We start from the raw sequence: 26,109 nt of genomic DNA on the forward strand, positions 1-26,109 counted from the left end.
TGTTCCCAGAGGCGTGGCAGCCACCCTTAGTGACCACAGTTAGCTTGGCTGTGGGCCTTAGGGTGCTTAATCGGCATCCGAATGGTGCCGGCTGCTTCCTTGGAGGAACTGGACAGGACTGAAGATAGCAGGCAGGCGAGCGTGGGGAGGAGGCTTCCTGAGCTCAGGCCGGGTCTTCCCTCACTCCAGCGAGCTTCCTGTGTTGTCGAGTTTGGTGAGCTGCGGAGTAGTTCCTGGTTCTCTCCCTGGCTTGGGATCAAAGCCTACTTGGGTGACAGTGACCTTTGGTTCATGGTGAGATTCTCGCCTCAGGACCCTGGCTTGAAGGAGCCGCACCTCAGCGGGGTTTGACTTTGCCCTCGATGGCGTGGGCAGCCTTCCGGCAAGAGATTTTGGCTCATCTTGAAAACCCCCAGGGTATTCTGTATAGCTTCTTGTCACCACTCTGCCTTTGGAACTTTGTCAGCGAGGAATTCTTGAGTAGTTCCCCGAGTCCCCACGCAGATTCTGAGGTGGGGGCAGCACCTGCTGGTCACGGTGCAGCCGCCTCCTCTCAAAGTGTCCGGTGGTATTGCAGAAGTTCGTCTTTCTGTTCCGGAGTGACAGCCAGACCCCGGGGCCTGGAGGGAGCGCAAGGGGTCCCGGCAGTGCAGGCAGTCAGAAATCTGCCAGGCCTTGGGGGTGGGGGGGCGTCTGCAGGGTGGGGAGGAAGAAGAGCTTGGGCTCTGGAGTCAGGTGGGCCTGTACGAGTCCTTGGTTGCTCTTTCTTTACAGAGAAGTTTCTTTCCCTTTCCTTTCCTACGATTTTATTTCCTTTTAGAGAGGGGGGAAGGGAGGGAGAAAGAAAGGGAGAGAAACACTCATGTGCGAGAGATACATAGGTCGGTTGCCTTTCCCATGCCCCCAGCGGGGGCTGGCCCGCAACCCAGGCACGTGCCCTGACTGGGAATCCAGCCGGTGGGTGACCTTTAGGTTTGCAGGCAGCACTCCGCCCACTGAGCCGCACCAGCCAGGGCCGATGAGTTTCTTTATCGTAAGGTGGGCACAGTGATGCTGCTCTTCCCTGCTTACTAGGGTTATAACGGGGATTCAGTACAGCTAGGTGCATAAACCCACAACGCACTTAGCATCTGTGGCTTAGTCCACTTTCCACACGTGCTTACGGAATGCCTCTGTGTGCCACGCCCTGTGCTAGCTGGTGGGAACATGGGGCAAATGTGGTTCTTGTCTGTGTGGGACTTCCCTGGTAGGAGGGGTGACAGAGGTTGAGTAAGTACACACATTACGTTATGCAACCCAAGTAGCGATGGATGCTGTGAAGAAGTCGCGGAGTCACCGTTTGTAACGGGTGACCTGACCGGGAAGAGATGGTGGTTGGTGCAGGCTGCTCTGAGGAAGAAATATCCGAGATAAGAAGGTGTCATCCTCAAAAGAGCATTCCAGACAGAGGGAGCAGGGGTCAGGGGTCATGGGGAGAGAGAGAGACACAGGATTAGCATCTAGCCTGGTAGACTTCGTAGCAGAAAAGGGTTCTTGAAGCACTGCTTGCTAGACGGGCTCCCAGGTGGAGGGCTGGGGGGATTCTGGGGCTCCGGCCTAAGGGCGTGACCTCTGCCTGCTGTGTCCACAGGCATCCCCTGTGAGGGCGGACTGCGGTGCCTCTGCTGGAAGGTGGGTGTGCCTGGGGTGGGGCTTCTGCTCCCCTGAAAGTCCCTGGATTCCTGCACGGGTTGTCCCCACCCACTGCCCCTTCTTTCTGTTCTGCACCTTTGCTTACTTTGTCTGGGGAAACTGGCCCGGAAAGTCCTGGGTTTCCAGCCCCTCTCGGTTCTGCTCCGGGATCCCTTTGGGGATGGGACACTTTGTAATGCGGGTGAAGCCCTTTGGCTCCTTGTCCAGACAGAGCAGTGGCGGTGCCACACAGTGGGACAGGAAAGGCTGTGCTTGGTCCAGAGCTGTTCGTTGGCGTGGGAGTGGAGGCCCAGCCCCCCAGCCCCAGCCCCTTTGAGTGCAAGGTCCTACTATCATCTGGGAGAGTCTGTGTGAGGCAGAGAAGAGGAAAGGCCTGCTTCGGGATAAGGGGGAGGGAGGCAGGGGGAGGAGAGGGCAGGCTTCAGCCCATCCTGTCTCCTCTGGGCGCTATCGGGCGCTCTCCTCGGGGCCTGTCAGCCTCCACCGACTGTCCAGCGTTGGGCTGGGCGAGTCCCCAGAGCTTCTCTTCTGTCCCTCTGTGCAGATTCTCTTGAACTACCTCCCCGTGGAGAGAGCCTCGTGGACCTCCATCCTGGCCAAGCAGAGGTGAGACGCAGGGCGAGGGGGCTGCCGGGAGGGTCTCCGTGTCGGAACAGGAGGTGCCGAGCCTGCCCTGCCTCCTGTTGGTGCTTCTCGGTGCCCGGCTCCCCGGGCAAGCCCTTTGCGAACCGCCCCCTTCGCTCGTCTCCTGCAGGGAGCTGTATTCTCAGTTCCTGAGGGAGATGATCATCCAGCCTGGCATTGCCAAGGCCAACATGGGAGTGTCCAGGGAGGATGTGACCTTTGAGGACCATGTGAGTAGGGGTCATCAGGGGGACCTGAGGCTACAGAGTGGGGAGGGGTGTGGGCTTTGGGGTGGGCAAGGCCCCCCACGTCTGAGGATGGATGCAGCTGGTCTGGGTCCCATCTGGCCCTTCCAGGACCCCCTTTCTTCGTTTGGTTGCTCAGCCCCTGAAGGCCGCTGTCCCTCCCTTTCCGCCCGGGCTCAGCCAGCAGCATGTGATAGCTGGGGCCCGGGGCGTGCTGTGTGAGCAGCGCGGGGCCAGGTCCTCTGCACGCCTGGTCTCCTGTGACAGTCAGACAGAGTCAGACCAGGGCGGCAGTGAGGACGCACTGCCTTCCTGCGTCCTGGAGGGAGCCTCGTTCGCCCGCCAGCACCGAGCTTCGCCCCGTGTGCTTTGCAGTGCGGGAAGGGGAGGTGCGTCGGACCAGGCCCGTCCTCCACGGACTGCCCCGGCGACTCAGAGCGTTGATGAGTTAGACGCGAGGAGACTCCGTGATACCAGCTTCACTCACCCACTCACGCTGTCAACGAGCCCGTAGGGAGTGCCTGCTATGTTGGGCGTTCCAGGGCCAGAGCAGCGGGCAGACCGAGTTCGGCCCTCCCTGCTGGCAGGGATGCACTCAGAGCGGAGAGCAGGGCTGTTAGCCGTGGGGTTGGAGCGGGATTTGGGCGGCCGCATGAGGCCGAGGCCGCTCCTGGAAGGCTGTCTCGGGGCTGCAGCCGGGCCACTAACGGGACCGTCGGTGCGAGGCCACGGTCAGGCCTGCAGACTGGCGCCTGCCCCTGGGGCCCTCGAGCGCCCAGGACAGCAGCTGGTTTTCTCCCCACAGCCGCTCAACCCCAACCCCGACAGCCGGTGGAACACGTACTTCAAGGACAACGAGGTGCTGCTGCAGATCGACAAAGACGTCCGGTACGCCGGGGCCGGGCGCGGGCCGGGGCCTCCTGCGGCGGTGCCCAGTCCTGCCCTTTGCCCGTCCAGCCCAGGCCCCCGGGGCTGGGTAGGGGTGTGAGAAGCCTGTGGGTGGCAGGTCTGGGTAGTCAGGTGCTGCAGGCTCCAGTGGTGGGGGCCCTGAGCACGGGGGGCTGCTGAGCACAGTGAGAGGGGGTGTGTGTGTGGGGGGGCCCGTGCATGCCCGTGCCTGGCTCTCCTCCCTGCCTCAGTGTCAGTTGTCCTTGGCTTTTACGGGTTCATCTGATCGTTCCTTCATCGATGGACATTGGTCGCCTGCTCTGTGGCGGCCCCAGTGCCCGGCTTGGGGTCGAGCCCTGAACACACACACGGCCCCTGTCCCAGAGGAACCTAGAGCCTTGGGGGGGAGGTGGGAAGACCGGAAGACAGGCGTTCGGCAAGTTCGATCCTCTACGGAATGAGCGCTTCTGGCAGTAGATGCACTGAAGAAGGCGTTCAGGGTGCTTCCGGGTGTTCGGGGAGCTCTCCCTGCCTGAGGAGGGGCAGTGTTCCTGGGGAGACCCGGGGAGCTGACCTGGGGAGCTGACCTGGAGGAAGAGGGAGGCAGGGGCTGTGGTGGGTGGGGGGAACCCACCTGTGGGGGCCCTGAGAGCCCATGGAGCTCGGCGTGTTCCAAACGCAGTGTGAGGGCTGTGTGGTTGACACCACCCTGGAGGGAGACCCAGGCCGGACCTTGGACTTGACTCCAAGGACATGGGGCAGTCGTACAAGGGTTTTAAGCCCAGGAGTGACAGGGTCAGATAAGTGTGTTTTTGTTTTCATTGTGAGCTGCAGTGTGGGCACGAGTGTGCCTCCCCACTTGGTACGGAACTGAGGAAACTGCTGTCCTGTCGGGCTGCTGAGTGGCTGTGGGTGGACCCCCCCGCAGGCTGGGGAGGAGCTGGGAGGAGGCCTCGGCTGCAGCGGGGCCAGTCCTTCGGGCCTGGCCTCTGGGGTCCACCCTCCCGCTTGCGGTCCCACCTTCCCTGTTGTCGGCTGTGTTTCCGGCCGCTGCCCACCCTGGGTGCTGCTCCTCGGCCGGTGCTCACAGTGCCCAGGTCCATCTCCAGGTGGCCCCAGGCGGGGCCCGGTCCCGGGCGGCCCAGCCAGGATGCAGGAGGGGGCTCTGGCCTCCGTTTTCAGGCTGGGGCTGGGGCTGGGGCAGCCTCTGTTCACAAGGGGTTTCAACGGCCCTGTTTAAATCAAGAGCCGTGTCCCGGACCCGGTTCTGGAGAAACAGGTTCTGTGTTGCCCTGCGGGTGACTGTAGCGCGGTGTCCGGGTTTCCAGAGGGCGTGTTTGCGGTGTGCCGCGTGTGAGCGGTCTGGAAGGCGCGTGTGCTGCAGCGCACATGTTTCAACGCTTGGTCATGCTCTCGAGACGTCCTCAACTGCTTTTGCTTTTCTTTTTTTTTTTTTTTAAGAGAGAGAAAGAGGGAGAGAGACAGACATTAATTTGTTGTTCGACTTATTCGTGCATTTTTTGGTTGCTTCCTGTATGTGCCCTGACCGGGGATTGAACCTGCAACCTTGGTGTGCCGGGACAACGCTCTAACCCACTGAGCTACCTGGCCAGGGCTCAGTTTTTTTCTTTTCACTTAGTCTTGGACACTTACTTCCCATGTCAGCTGTGTAACATTCTACTGTACAAGGTGTCACTTAACCAAATCTCTTTGACGATTTTAAACCACAGTACAGTTAATGCTCTTGTACACATTAGATATTTTTGGCGTGGAAAGATGTTCGCGTTTTAAGGGAGTTGAATCGTAAGATCATAAGGATATATATGTACAAGACACACATATGTATATGTACATATATATGTGCCTGTGTACCTGCAAATACACGTAAGATGGGTATATGTACTATGACTATATTGTCTCTTAAAGATTATATTGCTTTTAAATACAATGTTATTTATTTTTTTAACGATTTTATATTTAGAGAGAGGGGAAGGGAGGGAGAAAGAGAGGGGGAGAAACATCGGCGTGCGAGAGGACCCAGCCTGCAACCCAGGTGTGTGCCCTGACGGGGAGTTGAACCGGCGACCTTTCGGTTCATAGGCCAGCGCTCAGTCCCCCGAGCCACGTCAGCCAGGGCCATGTTGTCCTTGTTCTAAAATGGCCTTTGGGACACTGGAGCGCCTAAAGCCTCCACCCTGAGTCACGGGTCCTCTCCTGTCCCCTCTCTCAGGAGGCTGTGCCCGGACATCTCCTTCTTCCAGAGGGCCACCGACTACCCGTGCCTCCTCATCCTGGACCCCCAGAATGAGTTTGAGACCCTTCGCAAGCGGGTGGAGCAGACGACGCTGAAGTCCCAGACGGTGGCCCGGAACCGGAGCGGAGTCACAAATGTGAGAGGCACCCTGGGGCCCCAGGCACCCCTCATGACAGCCTTCTCCTTCTCCTTCCCTTGGCCGCTGTCCACTGGGCCCGTGACCGTCTGTGCTGTTGGGCCCTCGAGGCAGCTTCGATTCTGCCCGGGCGCTGTGGGAGAGTCAGGGATCCGGGTGGGGGCTGGGTGTGAGGGCTGCTGGGGGAGGGCCCTGCCGTGCAGGGAAGGGGCTGCGTTGTTGCCCCCCGCGGGGCTGGCAGTGGCTCTGTCAAAAGCAGGGACAGGTGTGACGGGAGCGGTGATGGGTGGGGAGCTGACCCGGCCTGGCTATCAGGGAAGGCTTCCCTGAGGAAGTGACATTTAAGCTGAAGCCCGAAGAGCTAGGAGGACACACCGTTCCGGGTGGGGAGGAGGGCACGCGGGGAGGTCCTCGGGCAGGAGAGAGGCCGTGTGTTCACGGGCGAGAGGACCCAGTGGGCTCGAGGCAGAGGGAGGGGGGCAGGGTTGCTGGAAGAGGCCGCCGGGGAGGTGGGCGGTGGCGAGGCCACACGGGGCCTCTGTCCCGACGGCTGGGGGCCCTGGCAGCCCCCTAAGCAGGGGCGGTGAGGCGAGTCGGACGTGCTCTCGTAAAAGACCGCCGTTGGCGCTGTGGGGGTATTGATCGGAAGGGGCAGGAATAGGGGTGGGGCGGGTGGGGCAGGGGTAGATCTCAGAGCCTTAGGAGGTGGAATGGGTAGGGCTTGAGCTGGCCGGGTCACGCTGAATGTTTGAACCCCAGTCTTCCACAGGTTCCTATAACTGTAGCCAAACAAGTGTATGACCTTATCACTTACCTCGTGCCTACTGCCTTGGTACCTGGAGCTCGGACTGCCTGAAAACGTTCTGCTGTCTTCCAGCCACGGAACAGCCCTTCTCTGTAACCTGCACAGAGCTGGAGACGGATAAGAGGGGTGACCCCTCGGGGCTCCGTGTCTGTAGGAGAGCAGCCACTTCCCGCCTCGAGGGCGGCGGGCAGTCCCCGCCAGTCCCGGGGCCCTGCCTGCCTCCGAGAGAGCTGGGCATGCCGGGAGGTGCAGTGTGCAGGAGGCTGAACGACCTCGGGGCCTGCTGTGTGGGCGACCCTCTTACTCGGCCGCTGCTGCCCTTCCTGGCTGCAGGACCTGGCTCCTGTCCTTCACTGCACTCAAGTCGCTGGGGACCGAGAGCTGAGCTCTTGCCCGTTTGAGGTCTGGGCCTCGTCCTGGGGGCAGAGCACATGACCAGAGCTTCACGGCCAGACTTGTGGGCCGTGGTGGGGCGGTTTGAGTTAAAGCCGACCCTCTGTCTGACTCCGGGCAGGTGACACCAGGCTTACCTTCCTAGGCCTCCCTCAGCTCTTCTGTAAACGGGGCGTTAGCCGTTTCTGCCCTGCCTGCCTTTAGATTTGCCAGGAAGGTGAAATGAGGTCATGAGGTCGCGGCTGCGCAGACCGTTGGAGGCTGGCAGGCAGCGGGCGCTCTCTGGGGCCTGGGCCTCAGGTTCCAGAGTCAGCCAGTCTGGGGTCAAGTCCCAGTGCTGCCACTTAATGCAAGACCTGAGGGGTGACCTGACTTTTCTGAGCCTCAGTTTCCTCATCTTTTTTAAAAAATATTTTTTCTTTATTTTTAGAGACAGTAAGGGAGGGAGAAAGAGAGAGAGAAACATCAGTGTGTAGTTGCCCCTCATGTGGCCCCCACTGTGGACCTGGCCTGCAACCCAGGCATGTGCCCTGACTGGGAATTGAACCTGCGATGCTTTGGTTCGCAGCCCACATTCAATCCACTGAGCTACGCCAGCCAGGGCTAGTTTCCTCATCTTGAAAGTGATGTTGAGAGAATATTCTAGGCTATTAGAGTATTACATGGAGGCATGCATGCAGAGCACTGTCTTGGACATATTGTTCTGGGTAAATGTTAGTGGTACGAGTGTCTGTGCACAGGTGTGTGCAAGTGTGTACATGCACATGTGTGTATAATGGGAAAGGGAGTTGAATGTCCCTGGGCCCTGCACGCCCGGGGCTGTTTCCCGCACCGTCCCTGCCTGGGCTTGCATGGGGTTCACCCAGACAGGTCACCCCCGGCACCCCCATCTTTACAGAGTTCCCAAGGGTCCTGCTGGGCAGACGGTGGTGGGAGCCCATGTTCTGTTCCACAGGTTCTGAGCAGGGATTATCATCTCTGTTTATCGCCCAGCTTTTTCGTATGAAAACTTTGAAACATTCAGAAAAGTTGAGAGTACAGTGCACAACCATATACTTTGCACTTAAGTTTAAGTGGTGAACCTTTTCTGTATTTGTTTGTGTATCACTCTCGGAGAGTGAGTTGCAGGTGTTCTGACCCTTCACCCCCGAGTACTAACGCAGGCGTCTCCTGAGAAGAACTCTCAGGCATCTCTCTTCCTTACCACCAACACCTCTAGGAAATAAACAATAATTGCATAATAATATCTGACATCCAATCCATGATTGCATGTCCTCAGTCGTGCTAAGAATCTATTTTTTAAAAGATTTTATTTACTTTTAGAGAGAGGGGAAGGGAGGGGGAAAGAGGGAGAGAAACATCAATGTGTGAGAGATGCATCGATCCGTTGCTGGTTGCCTCTGGCATACCCCTAACTGGGGACCTGGCCCACAACCCAGGCATGTGCCCTGACTGGGAATTGAACCAGTGACCTTTTGGCCCTCAGGCTGGCACTCAATCCATGGAGCCACACCAGCCAGGGCGGCTGCGCTAAGAATATTTTTCAGTTGTTCCTTCCAGACCAGGACCCGCCCAGGTTTGTGTGTTGCGTTGGGGTGCCGTGTTTCTCTAGTCCCTTCACGTGGAGCAGGCCTCCCCTTGCCTGCAGCCCCGACAGCACTGCACTTTTCGAAGACACTTAGCCAGTTGCCTGTCTGTGACAGAGTTAAATTTTGTTGACCCAATTGAAGCACAGCGTAACCTAGTAAAATGCGTAGATCTTAGGTGTACGCTAGGTGAACTTTCCCTTACGTGTGTACCTGTGTAAATGCCAGCCAGAACGAGACGCGCAAGGCTTCTGTCATCCGGAAAGCTCCCCCCCCAGGCAGTGCCCGGCTCCGCAGGGGGAAGCCCTGTTCTTTCCTTGTCACGTGGATGAGGTGTTAGTCCAGCTGTCTGGTGGCGTGTCCCACATCCTGGGTTTCTTGGCCCGTTTCCTCCTGCTGCCGTCGGCCACGTGCCTCCACACCCCGCATTCCCCCTAAGCCGGAAGTCGGGTTGAGGCCTCACGGTAGCTGTTGCTGGTGCGAACATACTGTTCATCAGGCCGCCACCCATCGTCCTCACGGGCCCCCCCCGTCCTCCCCCAGATGAGCTCCCCACACAAGACCTCGGCGCCGGCGTCCCTGAATGAGTACCAGGTGCTGCCCAACGGCTGCGAGGCCCACTGGGAGGTGGTGGAGCGGATCCTGTTCATCTACGCCAAGCTCAACCCGGGCATCGCTTACGTGCAGGGCATGAACGAGATCGTGGGGCCCCTCTACTACACCTTCGCCACCGACCCCAACAACGAGTGGAAAGGTACGAGGGCTCCCGGCTGCCCGCGTCTCCCGCTGCCGGCTCCCTAGAGAAGCGGATCGGGGAAGCCGGGCTGTGCAGCCCACACCCCGTCTCTGGGCCTCCAGTCCCCCGCCGCCAGACAAGGGCGTTGGCCTCCGTCCTCCGGGAGACCCAGTCTGGCTCGGACTTTCTAGCGTGGTGGACGCTGACCGAGCTCTGGATGTTTTAACTGGATCTCTGACGGAGGGGATGAGATGCGTATACAGAAAGCTGAGTGGGAGAGAGAATTTAAATAACGATTTGAAAAATGCCCTCAAAGGGCACGCAGTGAGTTGGTGAGGAGGGTGCAGCGCTGCCAGCAGGTGTGAGAGGAAGGAAGTGATGTCCTTAGTCTGGGGGCGGGGGTAGGGGGCAGAGGTCACGGACAGAGAAGGTGCGGAGCCCGGCCGCGGCGGGCCGTGATGGGGTGAGACCCCGAGCTGAAGGGAGGCTCTCACGGGCGAGGTTTGGGGGCCGCCTCGGCTGCCCTCACCCCGCCCGTCTCGTGCAGAGCACGCCGAGGCAGACACCTTCTTCTGCTTCACCAACCTCATGGCCGAGATCCGGGACAACTTCATCAAGAGCCTGGACGACTCGCAGTGCGGCATCACCTACAAGATGGAGAAGGTGTACTCCACCTTGAAGGATAAGGACGTGGAACTCTACCTGAAGCTGGTGAGGACCCACGGGGCGGGGACGGACAGGAGGAAAGGGGCCGAGGACGGCAGACCTGCTGAGCGTCCCAGGTCCAGGGTGAGCTCTGGTTCGAGCCCAGGACAGAAAGTGGCTGCTGCTGCTTGGGGGGGCACTGACCCCCTGCTGAGGGACTGGGCAGCAGGCGCCGGGAGTCCAGGCGGGCCGGCGGCGGACGGGCGTGGACATGGTGCCCGGCGTGTGCCAGGCGCAGGGCCCGGTGTGTACCAAGTGCTTCCTGAGTTTAGCCTGTTTGTCCTCTGAGAAGAGAAGGATAAACTTCACTTTTAAAAGTTAAGAATAATTTTTTAAAAAACTGATTTTAGGGAGAGAAGGGAGAGAGGGAGAAACATCGATTTGTGGTCCTACGTATGCGTTCCTTGGTTGAGGCTTCTGTGCGCCCTGACTGGATCGAGCCCACGACCTTGGCGTTTGGGCCCGTGCTCTAACCAGCTGAGCGCGGCCAGGGCTGAGTTGAGAGTCATTTTAAAAGTTACCGTGGGGGTATTCCACGTCTGTTTCCGGCGACAGCGTGCCTGGCGCTCACCCCGGCCCGCCGCGTCCTCGCTTGGGTCCCGGGCCCCGCCGTTGGTCCTCACGGACGTCTTTAAGTGCGGGCGCCCCTAAAGACGGCGTGGTGCCCCGGGGCGTCAGCCCGCACGGGCTGCGCACCCACCCCGCGCCCCTCTCTCCCCAGCAAGAGCAGAACATCAAGCCCCAGTTCTTCGCCTTCCGCTGGCTGACGCTGCTGCTGTCCCAGGAGTTCCTGCTGCCGGACGTGATCCGCATCTGGGACTCCCTCTTCGCCGACGACAGCCGCTTCGACTTCCTCCTCCTCGTCTGCTGCGCCATGCTCACGTGAGTGTGGCCGGGGCGGGCGGCCTCTGGGGCCCCGGGCCAGCGTCAGAGCGAACGGGCGGGGGGGGGGGGGGGGGGGGCAGGTGAGGAAGGGGCCCGGCTGGGCCTGCGCCCCAGTGCCCCAGTGCCCCAGCGCCTCTCCGCTTGTTTTCCTCAGGCTGATCCGGGAGCAGCTGCTGGAAGGGGACTTCACCGTGAACATGCGGCTCCTCCAGGTACTGGGGCTCGGAGCGGCACGCTCAGTCTCGGCCGGGAGGCAGACACTTGCCCAGCGGCCACCCCGTGCCGGCCGCTGTGACAGGCTGGGGCAGGACCAGTGGAGTGCAGCAGGGTTTAAGAGTCTAGTCCCCTGAGGCAGACCTGGGTTTGGATGGGTTTGAATCCCCTCTTTGCCGCTGACCTTGGGTGTGGCGTGGCCGTGAGCAAAGGGCTTGGCCTCTCTGAACCGAGTGTTGTACCCAAGTTAGCCACACGGGGACACAACCGCGCCCAGTAGGTGGCAGTGCTCGTTGGGAGTCACGCTGGCTGATGGTGGAGAACGTGGCTCCAGCGTCATACAGCACCGGGGTCACACCCTCGTTCTGCTGTGTTGGCTGTGAGACCTGAGCCAAGTGACAGGCTCTCTGGGCCCCAGTGTGTTCACCCACACCTGGCCTGGGGCTGGTTTTCAGTAGCTTCACTGGGTAGATCTGTAACATAGGCATCATCACAATAGCCTCATTGAGCTTCTCAGGCGCCCCAGGGAGCCAGTGCGGTCCTTGGCCCTGCGCCACATGGGGAGAGGCGAGGCAGCGGGGGCCTGGTCCTAGGGAAGGGCTCTGAGACCCTGTGGGCGGTGCTGGTTGGGTTGGTTACGTTCATGCTGCATGTGGGGTGGGGGTTAGGGCAGCGTGGGGGTGCTGACAACTGGTGGTCCAGCCTGGCGACAGGTCCCACTGGGGAGGGCACGGGTGTGGCAGAGGTGGCAGAGGGTGAGCTGACTTCAGAGGCACCCTGTTGGCCTTTCCCGTGCCCAGGATTACCCCATCACAGACGTCTGCCAGATCCTACAGAAGGCCAAGGAGCTCCAAGACTCCAAGTAGCCCGACAGCGAGAGGCCCAGGTTTGGGAGAGAAGGTCCCTGTGCCCTGGCTTCCGGGACACGAAGAAGCCTGTGGGACCCCCCCCACCCTGAGGGAAAGCCACAGGACCCGCCCGCTCCAGGCCTCCTCACCTGGCTGTGTCCCCCTAGGCTGCTCCCACCGGGGCCACACTGTGCCGTGCCCCTTCCTGACCACCGAGCCCTGGCTCTCTCTCCACCCGTAGACCCTGGGACCCTTTCCCCAGGCTGCTGAGCACGGCCGGAGCTCCCGAAGTTGTTGCCCGGAGCTGGGGCGGATTGGGGGCACTGGGGGCTGCCATAGGTCCCCCCCAGCCTCCGCTCCGCTGCTCCCTCTCCTGCTCTGGCCTTGGGAGGAGGTGCTCGGCCAGTGAGCCAGAAACCACTTCTGGGGGTTGGTGCTTAGGGTTCGCCATGGGAACATGACACTGTGAGGGAGCTAAGGAGCTGCCAGGCCCACGTCACACCCTCTGTCCCTCTCTCTCAGAGTGAGTGTGTGTGTGTGTAGTTGTGGGTTGGTGTGTGTGCGTCTCTTCATCCTCCAAGTGTGTGTGTGTGTGTGTGTGTGTGTGTGTCCGTGTGGGTGTGAGGGAGGCAAGGGCGTCTTGGAATCCCTCTAGGTCTCCGCTTCTCCTCCTGTCTCTCTGCATGCCCCCCCCCCCCGCCCTTCTCCCTCCACCGCCCTCTCGGAGGCTCCGTAAGTCTCTGTGTCTGTTCCTGGCCCTGCTCTCCCTCTGCCCCTCTCTCTCGGGGTGCCTTATCCCCAGCCTCTTCCCCTCGCTTCTCCCTTCCGTGTCCGTGACACCCAGAGACGGGACGAGGAGTTGGGCTCAGCGAAGCCCCTGGCAGTCAACCGTGGTCTTCGTGCCCTGTTCCCACGCCCGGCCCCAGGCTCCCAGGCCCCTGAGGCTGGGAGGGAGTCCGCAGGGCCTCGCTGGAGGGCCCCGGCGCTGGCCCTGCTCCCCCCCGACGGAAATCTTGGAATCCAAAAAGCTGCTGAGAAATGGTGGCCCATGAAGTTTGAGCCTCTTCTCCTCCTTTCTGCCCGGGATGGAGGAGGGACGAGGGCTGAGCTTCCCAGGATTTCCCCAAAGGAACAGGACATCCAGGGGATGCCGTACCAGGGTGTGCTGGTTTGCTCTTCAGAAGAGCAGTCATTCCCGTGGCTCCCAGAGCCCGCCCCAGGGAGGGTGAGCCCCTGAAGGACAAGTGAGACCAAAGGGAGCCTCGCCAGGCCAGGCAGGGCTGAGCTCAGAGGCCCTGGATCCCGTCGGGGCCGAGGCAGCTACGCGGCTCCCAGAGAGGCCGAAGGAGGTGCTGGCCCTTCTCTGGTCACCTGCTTGGGCTGTTCCGGATTCGGGGCAGGAGCACGGAGAGCGGCAGCTGTTGGCGACCCCCTCTGCTGGGCAGTGGGAGGAGCGGCTTATTTTGGCCAGGTCCCCGCCCTCCTTTTGTGAGGAGGCAGGGAGTTTGGGTCTGGATGCCTGGGTAATGTAGCAAGGGTCTTCATCCTCTCCTCAGACCGGCTGGCAGGTGCCCGCTTGCCCCTGAAGCCTTCCTGAGTCGGCAGCCAGGACTTCCGCTGCCCGCAGGGGCCAGGCTGTGGGCCAGGCCGAACAGCTCCCCCCAGACGGCTCCTCTACCAGGCTGTCCCTTGGATGCTGCTGGGACTTCTCTGTACTTGCCTTTTTGCCACCTCCTCTCGTAACGGTTTTTGGGAGACTTTGCTATTTATTCAGACTCCAGGTTATTTATTGCGGATTGTCAAGTGCTTGGTCTGGGGATGAGGGTGGGGCTGGGAAGGTCAAAAGGATTTGGAAGCATGGGGCTTCCTGATTTTCCGAGGTCAGACTCAGCATCCTCTCCCCCTGCCTCTGGAACCTTCCTGGTTCTCCAGCACATCCTGGCTGGGAGTGCCCTGAGCTCTGTACTGGAACTGAGTATAAGGGAGGCTCCGAGACCCTGCCTGGGGCGGGGACACACTGCTCCCCACCAGCCCGGGCCGCCTTCCCAGAGCTTGTCGGCCGGTGGTTCAGTTCCAGCTTTGACCTCTTCACAATCGGAGGCTTGGGCCACAGCCTGGGACCCAGCAGACACTGCCCAGGACACCCGATGCATTCCCTCTCGCCTGTCCCCTTGCCTTCCCTTCTGGGGCCGTACTACTTGAATCACTGCATCTAATTCGTCTCAGTGGCAGGCCTGAGACCGGTGCCCTCTCCTTGACTTGGGGTCAAGAGCACAGGGACCGTGTCCGGGTTTGGCTGAGGAAAGGACCTGCCCTTGGTGATTCCCCCTCCCCGAACTCTCAGGAGGTTCCCAGAAGGCCAGAGCGCCCAGCTTCCTGCTTGGGCAGCATCAGCCCCCGGGCATTTGAACACTTACAGTTTGGGCTGTGTGAGCTCAGTGGGCCTCACTCCAGAGGGTCCGAGTGTTAGTCTGCCCTTTTTTTGTTTCGTTTTTTAAATCGGTTTTGTTTCTTGAGTCAATGCTGTTGATGACAAGTTGTCTTTAATAAATAATGTGTTCTCTACAACGGGCGTTGGTGCTGTGATGGGCTGAAACCTTGGAGGCCTCAGACCAGGGAAACAAGCTTGAGCAGGGACGGAGTCAGGAGGCTCTCAGTGCTGTCTGAGAAAAGGCCCGGCTGTTCTCGGTGGGAGAACGCGTCTGACTCTTCTCTTTCAGCCCTGCGGTCTGCAGCTGGCGGGAGGAGGGGGTGCGGCCCCAGGAAAAAGTGTTACATCATGGTTTCTTGGCAGGTGGTTTTTTATATTGAAAAACTGTGAAAATTCAGACGTAAATAAAGCAAGGCATTCATCCTCCACAAACCTGAGAAAATCACTGGTAATATGTTAGTCTTTGCAGATGTGATTTTCATTACATAATTGTTTATTTTTTTCAAATGAATGCTTTTATTAACGTAATTTTTTAAAAGCATTGTAGGGTGTTTTTTTTTACCTCAAATACCTGAGGTCAGGTCTGCTATTCAAATGAAGTTACAGCTGGACAATTTATGAACCTTAAAGATGGTACCTCTCCGTTTTAGGGTCCACTATGGACGGTGGATTCCTTGCCCAGAATCCCTGGAAATGCGTAATTGTCTTCTTGATACACAGTTTTGAGTATTGTCACACCCCTCACAGTAGGTGGGGAGCAAGTTGCTGTATGACTTTAAAGATGTTTATAGGATATATACTATTCTATTAATATGCTGACAATGTTGGAAATGAGTCTATTAAAGATTTTATTTATAAAGGAGAAGGGAGGGAGAAAGGGAGCGAAGCATTGATGTGCTAGAGATACATGGATGGGTTGCCTCACATGCCTCCAACCCTGCATCTGGCCCGCCACCTGTGCATGTGCCCTGGGAATTGAACCAGCAACCTTTAGGTTGGCAGGCTGTTGACTCAATCCACTGAGCTACACCAGCCAGGCTATTTCTGAATATTTATTATAATACTGTGAGGAAGTTTCTGTTTGAAATACTTGCATTCCAAAAAAAAAAAAAGAAAGAAAAGAAAAGAAATACTTGCATTCCCAATTTATTTCCCCAGCTCAGTCCTCTAAGTGGGTTTAAAGATAAACCTTTCTAAGGCTTTTCATAGGACTGCCAAACGGAGTGGTACCCAGTGTCTGGTCCAACCAGCAGTTAGGATCTGGGGCCTGCCGCCTCGTTCTCACTCTGGGTGTTAGGGAAATCTTGGCCAATCTCCTGGAACTTTTGGCTTATTGTGCAATGGTTGGGGAGGATAGTCTCCGGTGTCTTGTTCCGCCAACGAGGAGCTCCTTCGCTGGGTTCTTAAGGATTAAATAAGGTAGTGATGGAAGCACTGGACCAAAGACGCTTAGTGCGCCTAAGTGGGAGCTCTCTACGCAGGCGCAGTAGAGAGCCAGACGGCGGAGACCCGAAAGGGGGTGGGGCGGGGTGGGACTAGGCCTGGCGGCGGCCAATCACAAACCGAAACGCTAGTGCTTCGCCCCTCGGGCCCGCATCTTAAAGGACAAAGAAAGGGCACTCATTTCCGGTGGGTCCAGGGCCGCCTTCGTTAGAGGCCTAGTCCCTTCCCAGCCATTGTGAGTGGAAGGGATTTACGTTGTACCCACCCGCCCTTCCAGCCAGCACCTACTCCTGCGGTGGGCCCAGCAGGCCGGTGCAGCCCCTTTAAGAGCCTCGCCGGTCAGACGTCGGAGGTCGCAGCTTTCCCTCGGTGCCGCGGGTCGCCTTCCATTTGCGTGGATGTCGCGCTCCCGAGCCATGCAGGCTGTGCGGGCTGGCCTGACCCTGGCGCTGGGCGCGGGGCTGGGCGCAGCTGCCGAGGGCTGGCGGCGACGGCGGGCAGAGGCGCAGCCGGCCCCGGGGCTGCTGGGCCGGCTACCCGTTCTGCCTGTGGCGGCGGCAGCCGAGGTGCCCGCCGTGCCTGCGGTACCTGGGGCCTTGGCGAGCGGTGGCCCGGGCGAACTGGCTAAGTACGGTCTGCCGGGGCTGGCGCAGCTCAAGAGCCGCGAGTCGTACGTGCTGTGCTACGACCCGCGCACTCGCGGCGCGCTCTGGGTGGTGGAGCAGCTGCGGCCCGAGCGGCTTCGCGGCGATGGGGACCGCCGCTCCTGCGACTTCCGCGAGGATGAGTCGGTGCACGTGTACCACCGGGCCACCAACGCTGACTACCGCGGCAGCGGCTTCGACCGCGGCCACTTGGCCGCCGCCGCCAACCACCGATGGAGCCAGAAAGCCATGGACGACACCTTCTACCTGAGCAACGTTGCGCCCCAGGTAGCGCCCCCGGCTGGGCGGCGGAAGGCGAGGCCAGCCCCTCGCCTCTCGGAGCCTCGGTTTGCTCCTCTGCTGAATGGGGAGGCTGCCCAGTGCGCGAGCTGGTCAGGTGCTCACTGATCACACCCCGCGCCGCCGTAGGCTGGAGGAATGGAGCTCTGGGTCCCCGCTGTTCAGTCTGACCCTGACGGTCCCTGGGCTACGTTTCCTCGTTTGTGAAGTGGAGATATTAATGTTACTCACGTACATTTTACAGTAGACCCGATGCATGTAATAGTACCGAGTGCACTTGCTGGCTCATGACAGGCATTCAGTATATGTTAGATCCAATGAGGGAACTGAGGTTCAGAGAGGCAAAGTGACACATTGGCCCAGTGTCACACGTTCGGGGAGACTCCGGCAGCCTGTCTAGAGGACCCTGAGCTTTCAGCCATTGTCCTACCCGACCTGCCTCCCAGGATAGTATGGGAAGATACCTGCTGGCAGTCAACTGTTAGTAGCAAGCTGGCCTACCTCTGGTCCTGGTTCCCACAAGGGCCTGGCACCCACTGGATGAAGACTGATGGGGGGCCAGGGTGAACCCCACGGGGTCTGAGCCTCTGGCCTGACTTTTGTTCTCCCAGCGGACAGTCCCCTGCCTGTTTGACTAGACACTGTACGGAGGACTGGGGCCCTTAAGTGTGGAATTGGCAGCAAATCCATCACGGTCCCAGCTGGGCTCGGCACGTGGTGAAAGGGGCAAAGGGCAGATTGGGAGAGCTGGCTTTCCTCAGTGTGGCTCTTTTGAGCTAAGAAAGGGCTTTCAGATCGGGGATGCTAGTCCTTCCATTCTGTGGCAGGGGTGGCCGGTGGCCGGCACCCTCTTGAGCTCCACCCTTACAGCCAGTGGCCTAAAGGCATGACTTTCATCCCTCGAACCAGTTTCTACTGCGTGCTTGTCTCCCCAACCCTGCTGGAATCTCAAGTCTTGGAGCCCTGGGTAGCCCCTCTAACGGGCAAAGTTCCGCACCAGCACCTCTGAGTCCCGTCTCCTGCCAGGTGCCGCACCTTAACCAGAACGCCTGGAACAACCTGGAGAAGTACAGCCGGAGCTTGACCCGCACCTACCAAAACGTTTATGTCTGCACAGGGCCGCTCTTCCTGCCCAGGTGAGGTCCGAACTGGGCACGCCGGCGTTTCCCACTCCTGCGGTCCAGGCTTGTCCCGGGCTCTGGGCCGACACTGCCAGGTGCAGTCGTCTGGCTTCTTAACGACCCTGTCCACCCCCTGCCTGAGACTCCTGAGTCCACTTCTGCAGCCAGAGACCTTCAGGGCACCCACCTAGACCATTCTCCTTTGCCCACGGGCACCAGGTCCTGCACCTGCCCTTGTTCCTCTCCTATGTCACCTCTTGCCACACCTACCCACCCACCCACCCACGTCCTGCCGAAACAGAAACCCTTTTATCAGGCTCCCCCTGCCCATCATCTCCTCTGGAGCAACCCTTCCGCACCCTGCTCCTGACCCCGAGACTTCACTCTCAGGCACGAGGGACGGAGCACCCTCCGGGCAGCTCGGTGCCTTTCCTGGCCCACCGAGGACTGGATGAGGGACGACAGGTTGTGGTGAAGCAGCTGGCTCTGGAGTCCACGGCTGGGAAGGAGCCGGCCCCACCACCTAGTCTCTGGGTGCCATGGCCAAATGACCTCCACACCCCCCACGAAATGGGGATGGTGCCTGTTACCTAGCTCGTGGTTGTTTAGTGACGAAATAGGATGGTGAATGTCACCATAATAAGGGCCCGGCACAGGCTGGCCGAGACACTGATAAACCTGAATGAGCAAGTGCCTCCCAAGGCCTGCTTTAGTGGAGTACACCCTGCCGAGGGGCAGCCTGGAGGTCACCCCACAGGGCAGTGTCCTGGGCACCTGCTGTTCACCCGGCCCCCCTGGTGCTGACCCTCCTCGGGGAGAGACAGGCAGTCGTCAGGTGTCTGCACGGATGAATGAGGATGTTGAGAAGGCAGGATCCTCTCAGCAGCATTTATTGTCACCGGCACTCGCTCTGCGCGACCCAGGGCTGGGCACGAGGACAGCAGGGCCAGAGGGAGTGCACCCCGGGGCTCCCTGGGGCAGCCAAGGAGGGCGCAGGAGCTCCATGGGGGGCTGTTCCTACAGACTGACACGAGTTGGGGGGCGGGTCAAGGGTCAAGGAATGCTTCCTGGAGGTGGCAGCCGTGGGAGCCCTGGAAGGCCAGGTGTGCCTGGATCTGTTTGCCTGCAGGACAGAGGCTGACGGGAAGTCCTACGTGAAGTACCAGGTGATTGGCAAGAACCACGTGGCGGTGCCCACCCACTTCTTCAAGGTGTTGATCCTGGAGGCAGCGGGCGGGCAGATCGAACTCCGCTCCTACGTGATGCCCAACGCGCCCGTGGACGAGGCCGTCCCGCTGGAGCGCTTCCTGGTGCCCATCGAGAGCGTCGAGCGGGCCTCGGGGCTGCTCTTTGTGCCGAACATCCTGGCGCGGGCCGGCAGCCTGAAGGCCATCACCGCGGGCAGCAGGTGAGGGCAGCAGCCCAGCCAGACTGTGAGGGTGTGGGGCCGGGTCACATTAAAGGTGGTTATTTTTGGAGAAAGTCTTGCCTGTGTCTGTCCCGGGTGACCCCCAGGAACCCTTGGCCTCCCCATGGCTGCTCCCCAGTCTTGTGCCTGGCAGAACCTTCAGCTGCGCTGGGCGCCTGCCTGGGTGAGGCCCGGCTGCAGGGCAGCCAGGGAGATGAGGATGGCTTCCTGGAAGGAAAGGACAGCAATGGGCTGGGGCCTGCTGCCCTCAGCAGAGCCCTGGGGTCAAGGATAGGCCCAGTGTCACCCTGCCGATCTGCCACTGGCTGGCAGAATGCCCTGCCATGGAAGGGCCTCACCTTCCTGCTCCTCAATTTCCCCCTCTGTAAAATGGGGGTGATCGTGGTATTATTTGCCTCCTACTGTCGGGGTTGGGGTCAGGGTCAGGAAGTTCTCAGCACTTGCTATAGGTATCGGAAGGGTGGGAGCTGGGGTTTCTGCCGGGAGGGTATAGCTGGCAGCCTTGCAGCACCTGGCCCCAGCAGGGCCCTTGGGGACAGGTAGACTGAGGCAGGCCACCTGTTTAGTCACCATACTTGGAGACGGGTCCCCAGCACAGACTCCACAGGCACAGCGGTGTGTGCTCAGCTCAGAAGCAGGGCCGCAGGTTCTGTGCGCAGGGCTGTGGCTCTCCGCCAGCCGCATCCTGTGTCCCCGGGGGAGGCTGCCCTGTCCACCATGGTCACACCCGGGAAAGTGTAACACTGACCATACAGCGAAGGACATGGAGGCCCAGAGCAGGGGTGGGGGAGTCTCCTGGGTCACCCAGCTTGGGAACAGCTGGACGAGCACCGGGACCCAGGAATCTTGACTCCCAGCTCACTTGTACTCTGTCCCCGCCACATGTCTGCGGTGAGAGAGGCCAAGGGGTGAGGGGACCATCTCCAGGGAAGGCAGCCTCGGGCAGGGCGGGCCACAGGGAGAGTAGCAATCCCCCCTGGATAGACCCCAAAGTCCTGGCTGGCGGCTGAACCTTGAGGACGGCCTGGGGCCGGAGGCGGGGAAGGCGGGCTGGCTCACCTCTGTGCGGATGGTGCGGCTGCCCTGGCCAGGGCAGGTGTTCAAATACAGATCGAAGAGGACACTGGGCTCAGCCACCTCCAGGTTGGGGTCAGCATCCACTCCAGCTTCCAGCCCCTGGAGGCCCCCGAACACCACGAGAGCGTGCCTGGCACCCGTGGGTGGGTGGGTGGGGGAACCGCTGGCTGCTCATCCAGGCCACACTGACGACAGCCCTCCTCACACAGCGGGGGCCAGTCTCCAGTTCCGCCCCCACCAGACCGGCCCTCTGCTCTGTTCCTCTCTCCCCCCGCCCCTGCCCCCGCCCCCGCCCCAGGCTGCACCCACCTGAAGCTGGGAAGCTGGGCAGAGGCCACGTCCGAGCCTCGCTCTGATGTCCCGATCGTCAGGTCGTACCCATCCTGGAAGGGGGCCTCAGCAAACACCGCGCCTGGGGGTGACGCCAGCTCAGTGGGGGTCCTGCTTCCCACAAGCCCCGCTGCTTGGCTATGCGTGTGCATACTGTGTGGGGGGCGGGGCGTGGGGCAGAAGAGGGCTCAGGAAGGGAGCCCCCCAGGCCCTCCTCCGTTCCTGCAGAGGCAGGCCCTGATCAGGGAGAGGCCACACCTGTGCTAGACTGGGGACAGCAGGCAGAGGATGGGCAGGTAGGAAGGAACTTCCAGAACATACACTGTACCTCTGACTTACCCAGCCCTTTTGCCCCCAGTCCCAACCCCACAGCAGATGTTACTAATCGATCGTGAAACAATACTTTCCCTCGGAAGTCTTTAAGGGCATCCAGGCCGAGGGCTCAGGGAGACCACGGCCTGGAGCAGGAAAGGCAGGGGCCCAAGGACACAGAGCCAGCTGGCAGGACAAGGGCTCTGGTCTGACTTTCGGGGCCAGCAAGGCTCTCTGCGGCCTGCCACACAGGAGGAAGGGGGTCCAGAGGAGGAAGCTCTGTCCTTACTAAGGCAGGAGGCCAGGCGAACTGTGTAGCCCCAGTAGAGACCAGCTTTGGTGCGAGGGTCCTGAGACGACACGACTTTTCCACGGTAGGTCTTGCTTTCTGGAGGGGGAGCAGAGAGGCTGTGAAGACGGGGTGAGGGGACGAGGAGGTGCAAGGAGGAGGTGCTGAGCCCTCAGATACCTGGGAGCTGCTTCTGGGTCAGTCGCACAGTCACCCGAAGTCCAGGTTCCAAGTTCTTGTCAATCTGCACCTCCTAGGGAGAAGCCAGAAGTGGGTGCAGTTCCCCACACGACCAGCAGAGGTCACTACTCTCCCAGTTGTGGGGGAAACTGGCTGGCAAGGGATTTAAGGGATCCAGGCAGGTCAACCTTTGCCCCCACACCTGGGCCAGACCTGCTCCCAAGACAACATTCCTGCAAAGTGACTGTCCCAAGACACTGGTCAAAAATGAATGCTCTCGGCCTAGCAGAGTTGGAAGTAAATGTCAAGAGTAGACAAAATCCAATTTCCTGCATTTTGGTGGCTGCGCCACTTGCTAGCTGGAGTGATCTCTCAGCCTCTCTGAGCCTCCGTTTCCTCATCTGTCAAAGGGAAACGTGCCACGGACAACAGCTGTTGTTACGCTGCGCAGGGCCTGGTGGGAAGAGAATGCTGACTGCGTGGGGGCGGCGATGGATCCCCAGTGGTGTCTGTCTGTGCTGAGTCTGAACTCAGGATGGGGCGCGCCCTTTTTCTCTCGAGGGGTTCTGGTACTTTTCTCCATTTATGCGTTTCTGGGTCATCCTGGTCTGCTCTTTGGAGGGGAGGGGGCCCCACATATTTACATGCCTCCGCTCTGACTCCAAGACCTGAGAGCAAACAGGCAGCAAACGAACGCTCTGCCTCATGCTGGGGCGGCCCCAGCGTGACTCTGAACTTGGGTTTGCAGGGCTTTGTTTTGCTTGTTCGTACAAGAACCATTTTCCATTGATTTGCTTTTTTTAAAAAAACAACAAAAGTAAATTCGCTCCTGACTTTATCCACTGAGCCCCGATGTAAGCACCTCTCTGGCCCTGATGGGCATCAGTGGGGCACTGGTGGGCAGAGGTGCCTGGGTCCCAGGCCCCCCACTCCTGTGCCCCGCCTGCCCTCCATCGGCGGGCTGCTCCTGGGAAGCGTGGTTCGACCCCCCACTCCGATTCCCACCTTCTTCATGCCACAGTTCACGAAGGAGCCGCGGCCTGGCCGGGTGGGCCGGTCCACCACCACACCCTCTCGGAACTCGGACTCCTCGTCCTGGCGCACGTGGTGTGGGCTGTCCAAGGGGTTCAGCAGCCCTGTGGGGGGGAGGGGCCAGGAGTCTGGGTAGTGCAAAAGCACATGGGGGCATAGCAGGGAACCCTGGCCCAAGGTCCAGCTCTGCCACAGACCTGCTGTGCCTGGGCCTGTTTTCCCCACCACAGAGCAATTTCTCAGGGTCTGGGGATGATCCACGGGAAATGGGGGTCAGACTCCCCCGGCAAGTCTTACCTGCAAACTGTAGATCCTGGTGCTTGGGAAAGAATGCCTTTCTCAGGTACCTAGTAAAGGACACGGCTCTCAGGAAGTTCCCAGGTAGGCCACCTCCTGCCTGACCAGCCCGTGGACCTCCCCGCCCTCACGCTCAGGAAGTCTGCCCGTCACCCCCTTACTGTGGACACTCCAGGTACTGCAGAATCCGGGCCAGCTGCACGCACGCCTGCCCCTTCTTGCCGACTCCCCTGAATTCCCCTTCCACAGTCCTAGAGAGAGAAAGATAGGGCTCAGGGGCCCACTGTTCCCTTCCAGAGCTCATCCACCCAATCTGATCTCCGAGTGGGCCCTGCTTTGCAACTCAGCCCATCAGGGTTACCACGGGAGCATCTCAGGCAGGGTTCTCAGCCCACGAAAGCCCAGGCCGATGCCGGTGGTCTCCCCTTCTCCCTGAGCCCCAGCAACCCGCGGGTTGGCCCCTCACTTGGTGTCTTGGCCCTCTTCATCAAACACCACGATCTCGTCCACACAGAAGATGGCACAGGCTCTGGCAATCTGGCCGGCCAAGTAGGTGCGAAGCTCAGGTGACTGCGCGTTGTCGAGAATGGAGCCAGGCAAGGCCACGCTCAGAGTATAGGGCCGTCCTGGGCAAGGGGGGTGGTGTTCACGGTCAGTCTGAGCGGCCAGGCCCATGCTCTCCCCTCCTTCCTCTGTCCCCAAGGCCCAGGGTCAGGGAATCTTCCTACAGGGAAGCATTTTGAGTTTACCGAAATAGATCCAACTCCCCTCCCTGGGCCTCAATCTCCCCAAGAAGAAAACAAACTCTGTTCTGTAAGGCTCCCAGGAGCAGGGCGGACCACTGGGCAAGACCAGGCAGTGGTCAGAGGCACTGGCCTCAGTTTATATCCTGCCCCCACCCTTTACCGCCTCAGTTCTCCAGCTGTCCAGATGGGGGTGATAATGACAGCTATTACCTATTATTAGTGTCTTTTACACGTGCACATTTACCCAATAACCCTAGGAAACTACGCTCACCAAGAGGTGGGGAACCTGCAGCCCAGAGGTCAAATACGAGGCCCAAGGTCACACCAAGGGCAGAACAGCTGAGATGTGGACTCAGGCTGTCTGGCCCCAGAGGGGCAACCACACCCCCTCTCTGAGTCGTCCAAAGGGAGCCACGTGAGACAACGCCCATACAGGGCTTCCCTGGTGCCTGAAACAGCGACATGCTCAGCTGCTGTCCCCACTGTCACCATCATAATTGGTAACCACTGGGCATACAGGGTATGACAGGGCCGCCTGACACTCCAGCGCTTCACGTCTGACTGGAGGAGAAGCTGGTTTGTTAGGGTAGACCCACATGCACGAATCCAGGACACAACATGAGGTGGGAAAAACCAAGTCCAGAAGCACACGGATAAAGTGGTCTTGCTTTTTAAAAAACTGTGTCCCTACGTCTCTCTACATGTATTTAAGTGCGTATATATAACATAGCCTCTGGAGAAACTTCCACTGCAGTGCTCGCTGGCTTTTTCCTTTCCCCGTTACAGTTTTCTGCATCATTTGGGTGGTTTTGTTTGAAGCACAGATAATTTAATGAGAAAAAAGGCACTCAAAGTAATTCAATGAAAAATGCAATTAAAACACAAAGTGCTCAGTAAAAAATTAACTGTCATTACGACGATGAGGTTCTGGAGGCATAAAGTTATACGGGATGCTTACCACCCTCGGGCTTGAACCCACCTGAGTAGGAGGTTAGGGCTCAGTGTTCTGGGCCTCAGTTGTTCCATCTAGACAAGGTGTCTAGACCCACTGGTCTCCAAGGTTCCTTCCAGACACCACGTGCTCTGCCCGCCCAGGGCCCTGTCTGCTCACCCTGATCCTCCCTCTGCACAGCGGCTTCCTCCTCCTGCTGGCGCTTTGCTTCTTCCTCCTGCACCCGCTGCCGCTCCAGTTTTTTCGTCATCTTAAGATCCTTCCACTTCTTCTTCTCCTCTTTCTCTGGATAAGAAGACATTCCAAGTGGTGGAGATGAGAGGGACTTGGAGGGAGAGGGTCTTGGAGCGGTCCAGGAGACAATGCCCTCTCAGTGGGGTCAGGCTGGCCTGGGAGCCTCCTATAGTTTCTGAGCCCTTCCTTCCATCTTGGTGCTGTGGGACCCACAGGGGGCAAATCTGGTGGCTTTCTCCAAAGTTTAATTGTGCACTGCTGCAGTGGCTTCGGGTGGCCTAGGGAAGGGTGGGCACGGACACTCCCCGTAACCCCCAGCCCCTTACTTACTCTGTTGCTTCCATTTTCGCCACTCGACCCTTTGGCCATGTTCACCCTAGAGGAATAGGAAGAGGTATAGGAGTGAGGCTGAATGGTCCCATTTGAGAGGCGGCCCCACTTGCAGCTGGGAATCCACACACAATGCTGCCCCAAGACAGCATCAGGAGGGCAGGGACTTGCTGTACCCCAGTGCCTGGGACCAGGCATGGCACATAGTAAGCACTCAATAAATTGCTGAATGAGTTCCCATTGGAGACAAGAGGAAACTGAAGCTCAGATAGTAGTTAGGAGAGATATGCCGCCAAAATGCTCGGGATTGCGAGGAGGGTCCCACCTCCTGAATCCAGGCCCCCCACAAGGGGTTTGGGCAGTGGGTCACCTGACGGTATCCCGGCTCCGACTCAGGCCCCGGGCTCCCACCTCTGGTTCTCATCTGGGCAGAGGCGCGCGCAGCCACACGCATGCTACACCTGAGGACTTCCGGCCTCGGATCAGCGACAAGCAGGGAGCGGGGGGCACATCCCGGCCCAGACACAGGCCCCCACGAGGTTCGTCCTCAGGCCATCACCCCCAGTTCTGCCCCAGGAGTCCTACCTCCAGCCACCTACCGGGCCGCAGGGCCGCTTCCTCCCGCGTTCCGCCATGATCCCCACACGCTATCGGCCCCGCCCCGCCAATCAGATTCACTCCTTCCGGCCACACCTCCCCCGAGTCGTCCAATTGCAGAGGCAAAGGCGCGAGGGGGCGTGTCCTAGGTTCCGAGAGGTAGCCCGGGAGAGCCGGCGGGGTCGCGGTTCCACAAGCGGGGAAGCTGGAGCGTAAAGGTTGCTGGTGCCCACCGCCCGCCGTTGTCCAGGTAGGCAGCGGTTCGGGTGCTGTCCTGGACCCCTGGACCACTCGAGCCGCCCTCCGGCGCTCCGGTTGAGCGCGACACTGAAACCTCAGTTTACTTTTATACGTG

At 59.7% G+C, this 26,109-nt stretch overlaps 3 protein-coding genes across 10 annotated transcripts in view; 2 read left to right on the forward strand and 1 right to left on the reverse strand.

Annotated features, from left to right (window-relative positions):
• Positions 1-17,940, forward strand: part of TBC1D13 (TBC1 domain family member 13) — a 36,052-nt gene extending 18,112 nt beyond the window's left edge. For 3 of the 5 annotated variants that reach the window (XM_036022348.1, XM_036022346.1, XM_036022347.1), the window contains exons 3-11: positions 2,237-2,298; positions 2,447-2,546; positions 3,367-3,449; positions 5,680-5,839; positions 9,167-9,377; positions 9,907-10,070; positions 10,786-10,946; positions 11,104-11,161; positions 11,963-14,610. In XM_036022348.1, the coding sequence (XP_035878241.1) occupies positions 2,475-2,546; positions 3,367-3,449; positions 5,680-5,839; positions 9,167-9,377; positions 9,907-10,070; positions 10,786-10,946; positions 11,104-11,161; positions 11,963-12,028 (975 nt within the window). In that variant the 5' untranslated portion in view covers positions 2,237-2,298; positions 2,447-2,474 and the 3' untranslated portion in view covers positions 12,029-14,610. Of the gene's footprint in view, positions 1-1,630; positions 1,672-2,236; positions 2,299-2,446; positions 2,547-3,366; positions 3,450-5,679; positions 5,840-9,166; positions 9,378-9,906; positions 10,071-10,785; positions 10,947-11,103; positions 11,162-11,962; positions 14,611-17,854 lie in introns of those variants that run through there. The other 2 variants (XM_036022345.1, XM_028523569.2) reach the window with 2 other exon arrangements.
• SPOUT1 (SPOUT domain containing methyltransferase 1) lies at positions 82-26,109 on the reverse strand. Of its 4 annotated transcripts, XM_036022349.1 has the most exons (13): positions 25,757-25,858; positions 25,158-25,203; positions 24,753-24,878; positions 23,362-23,521; positions 23,057-23,146; positions 22,896-22,945; positions 22,572-22,702; positions 21,567-21,639; positions 21,387-21,485; positions 20,765-20,867; positions 20,438-20,585; positions 19,490-19,585; positions 82-98 (listed from the first exon to the last, which is right to left on the reverse strand). In XM_036022349.1, the coding sequence occupies exons 1-12, from the start codon at positions 25,790-25,792 to the stop codon at positions 19,517-19,519; spliced, it is 1,131 nt and encodes a 376-aa protein (XP_035878242.1). In that variant the 5' UTR covers positions 25,793-25,858; the 3' UTR covers positions 82-98; positions 19,490-19,516. The 4 variants fall into 4 exon arrangements, with proteins under 4 accessions (XP_035878242.1, XP_028379900.1, XP_035878244.1 ...); XM_028524099.2 differs by lacking the exon at positions 82-98 and having other exon boundaries at positions 18,826-19,585; XM_036022351.1 differs by lacking the exon at positions 82-98 and having other exon boundaries at positions 19,439-19,585; positions 25,743-26,109.
• ENDOG (endonuclease G) lies at positions 16,033-19,427 on the forward strand. Its single transcript, XM_028524112.2, has 3 exons — positions 16,033-16,816; positions 17,855-17,964; positions 19,079-19,427. The coding sequence occupies exons 1-3, from the start codon at positions 16,283-16,285 to the stop codon at positions 19,359-19,361; spliced, it is 927 nt and encodes a 308-aa protein (XP_028379913.1). The 5' UTR covers positions 16,033-16,282; the 3' UTR covers positions 19,362-19,427.

This window comes from Phyllostomus discolor, chromosome 3 (genome assembly GCF_004126475.2).
Source record: "Phyllostomus discolor isolate MPI-MPIP mPhyDis1 chromosome 3, mPhyDis1.pri.v3, whole genome shotgun sequence".
Classification (NCBI taxonomy): Eukaryota; Metazoa; Chordata; class Mammalia; order Chiroptera; family Phyllostomidae; genus Phyllostomus; species Phyllostomus discolor.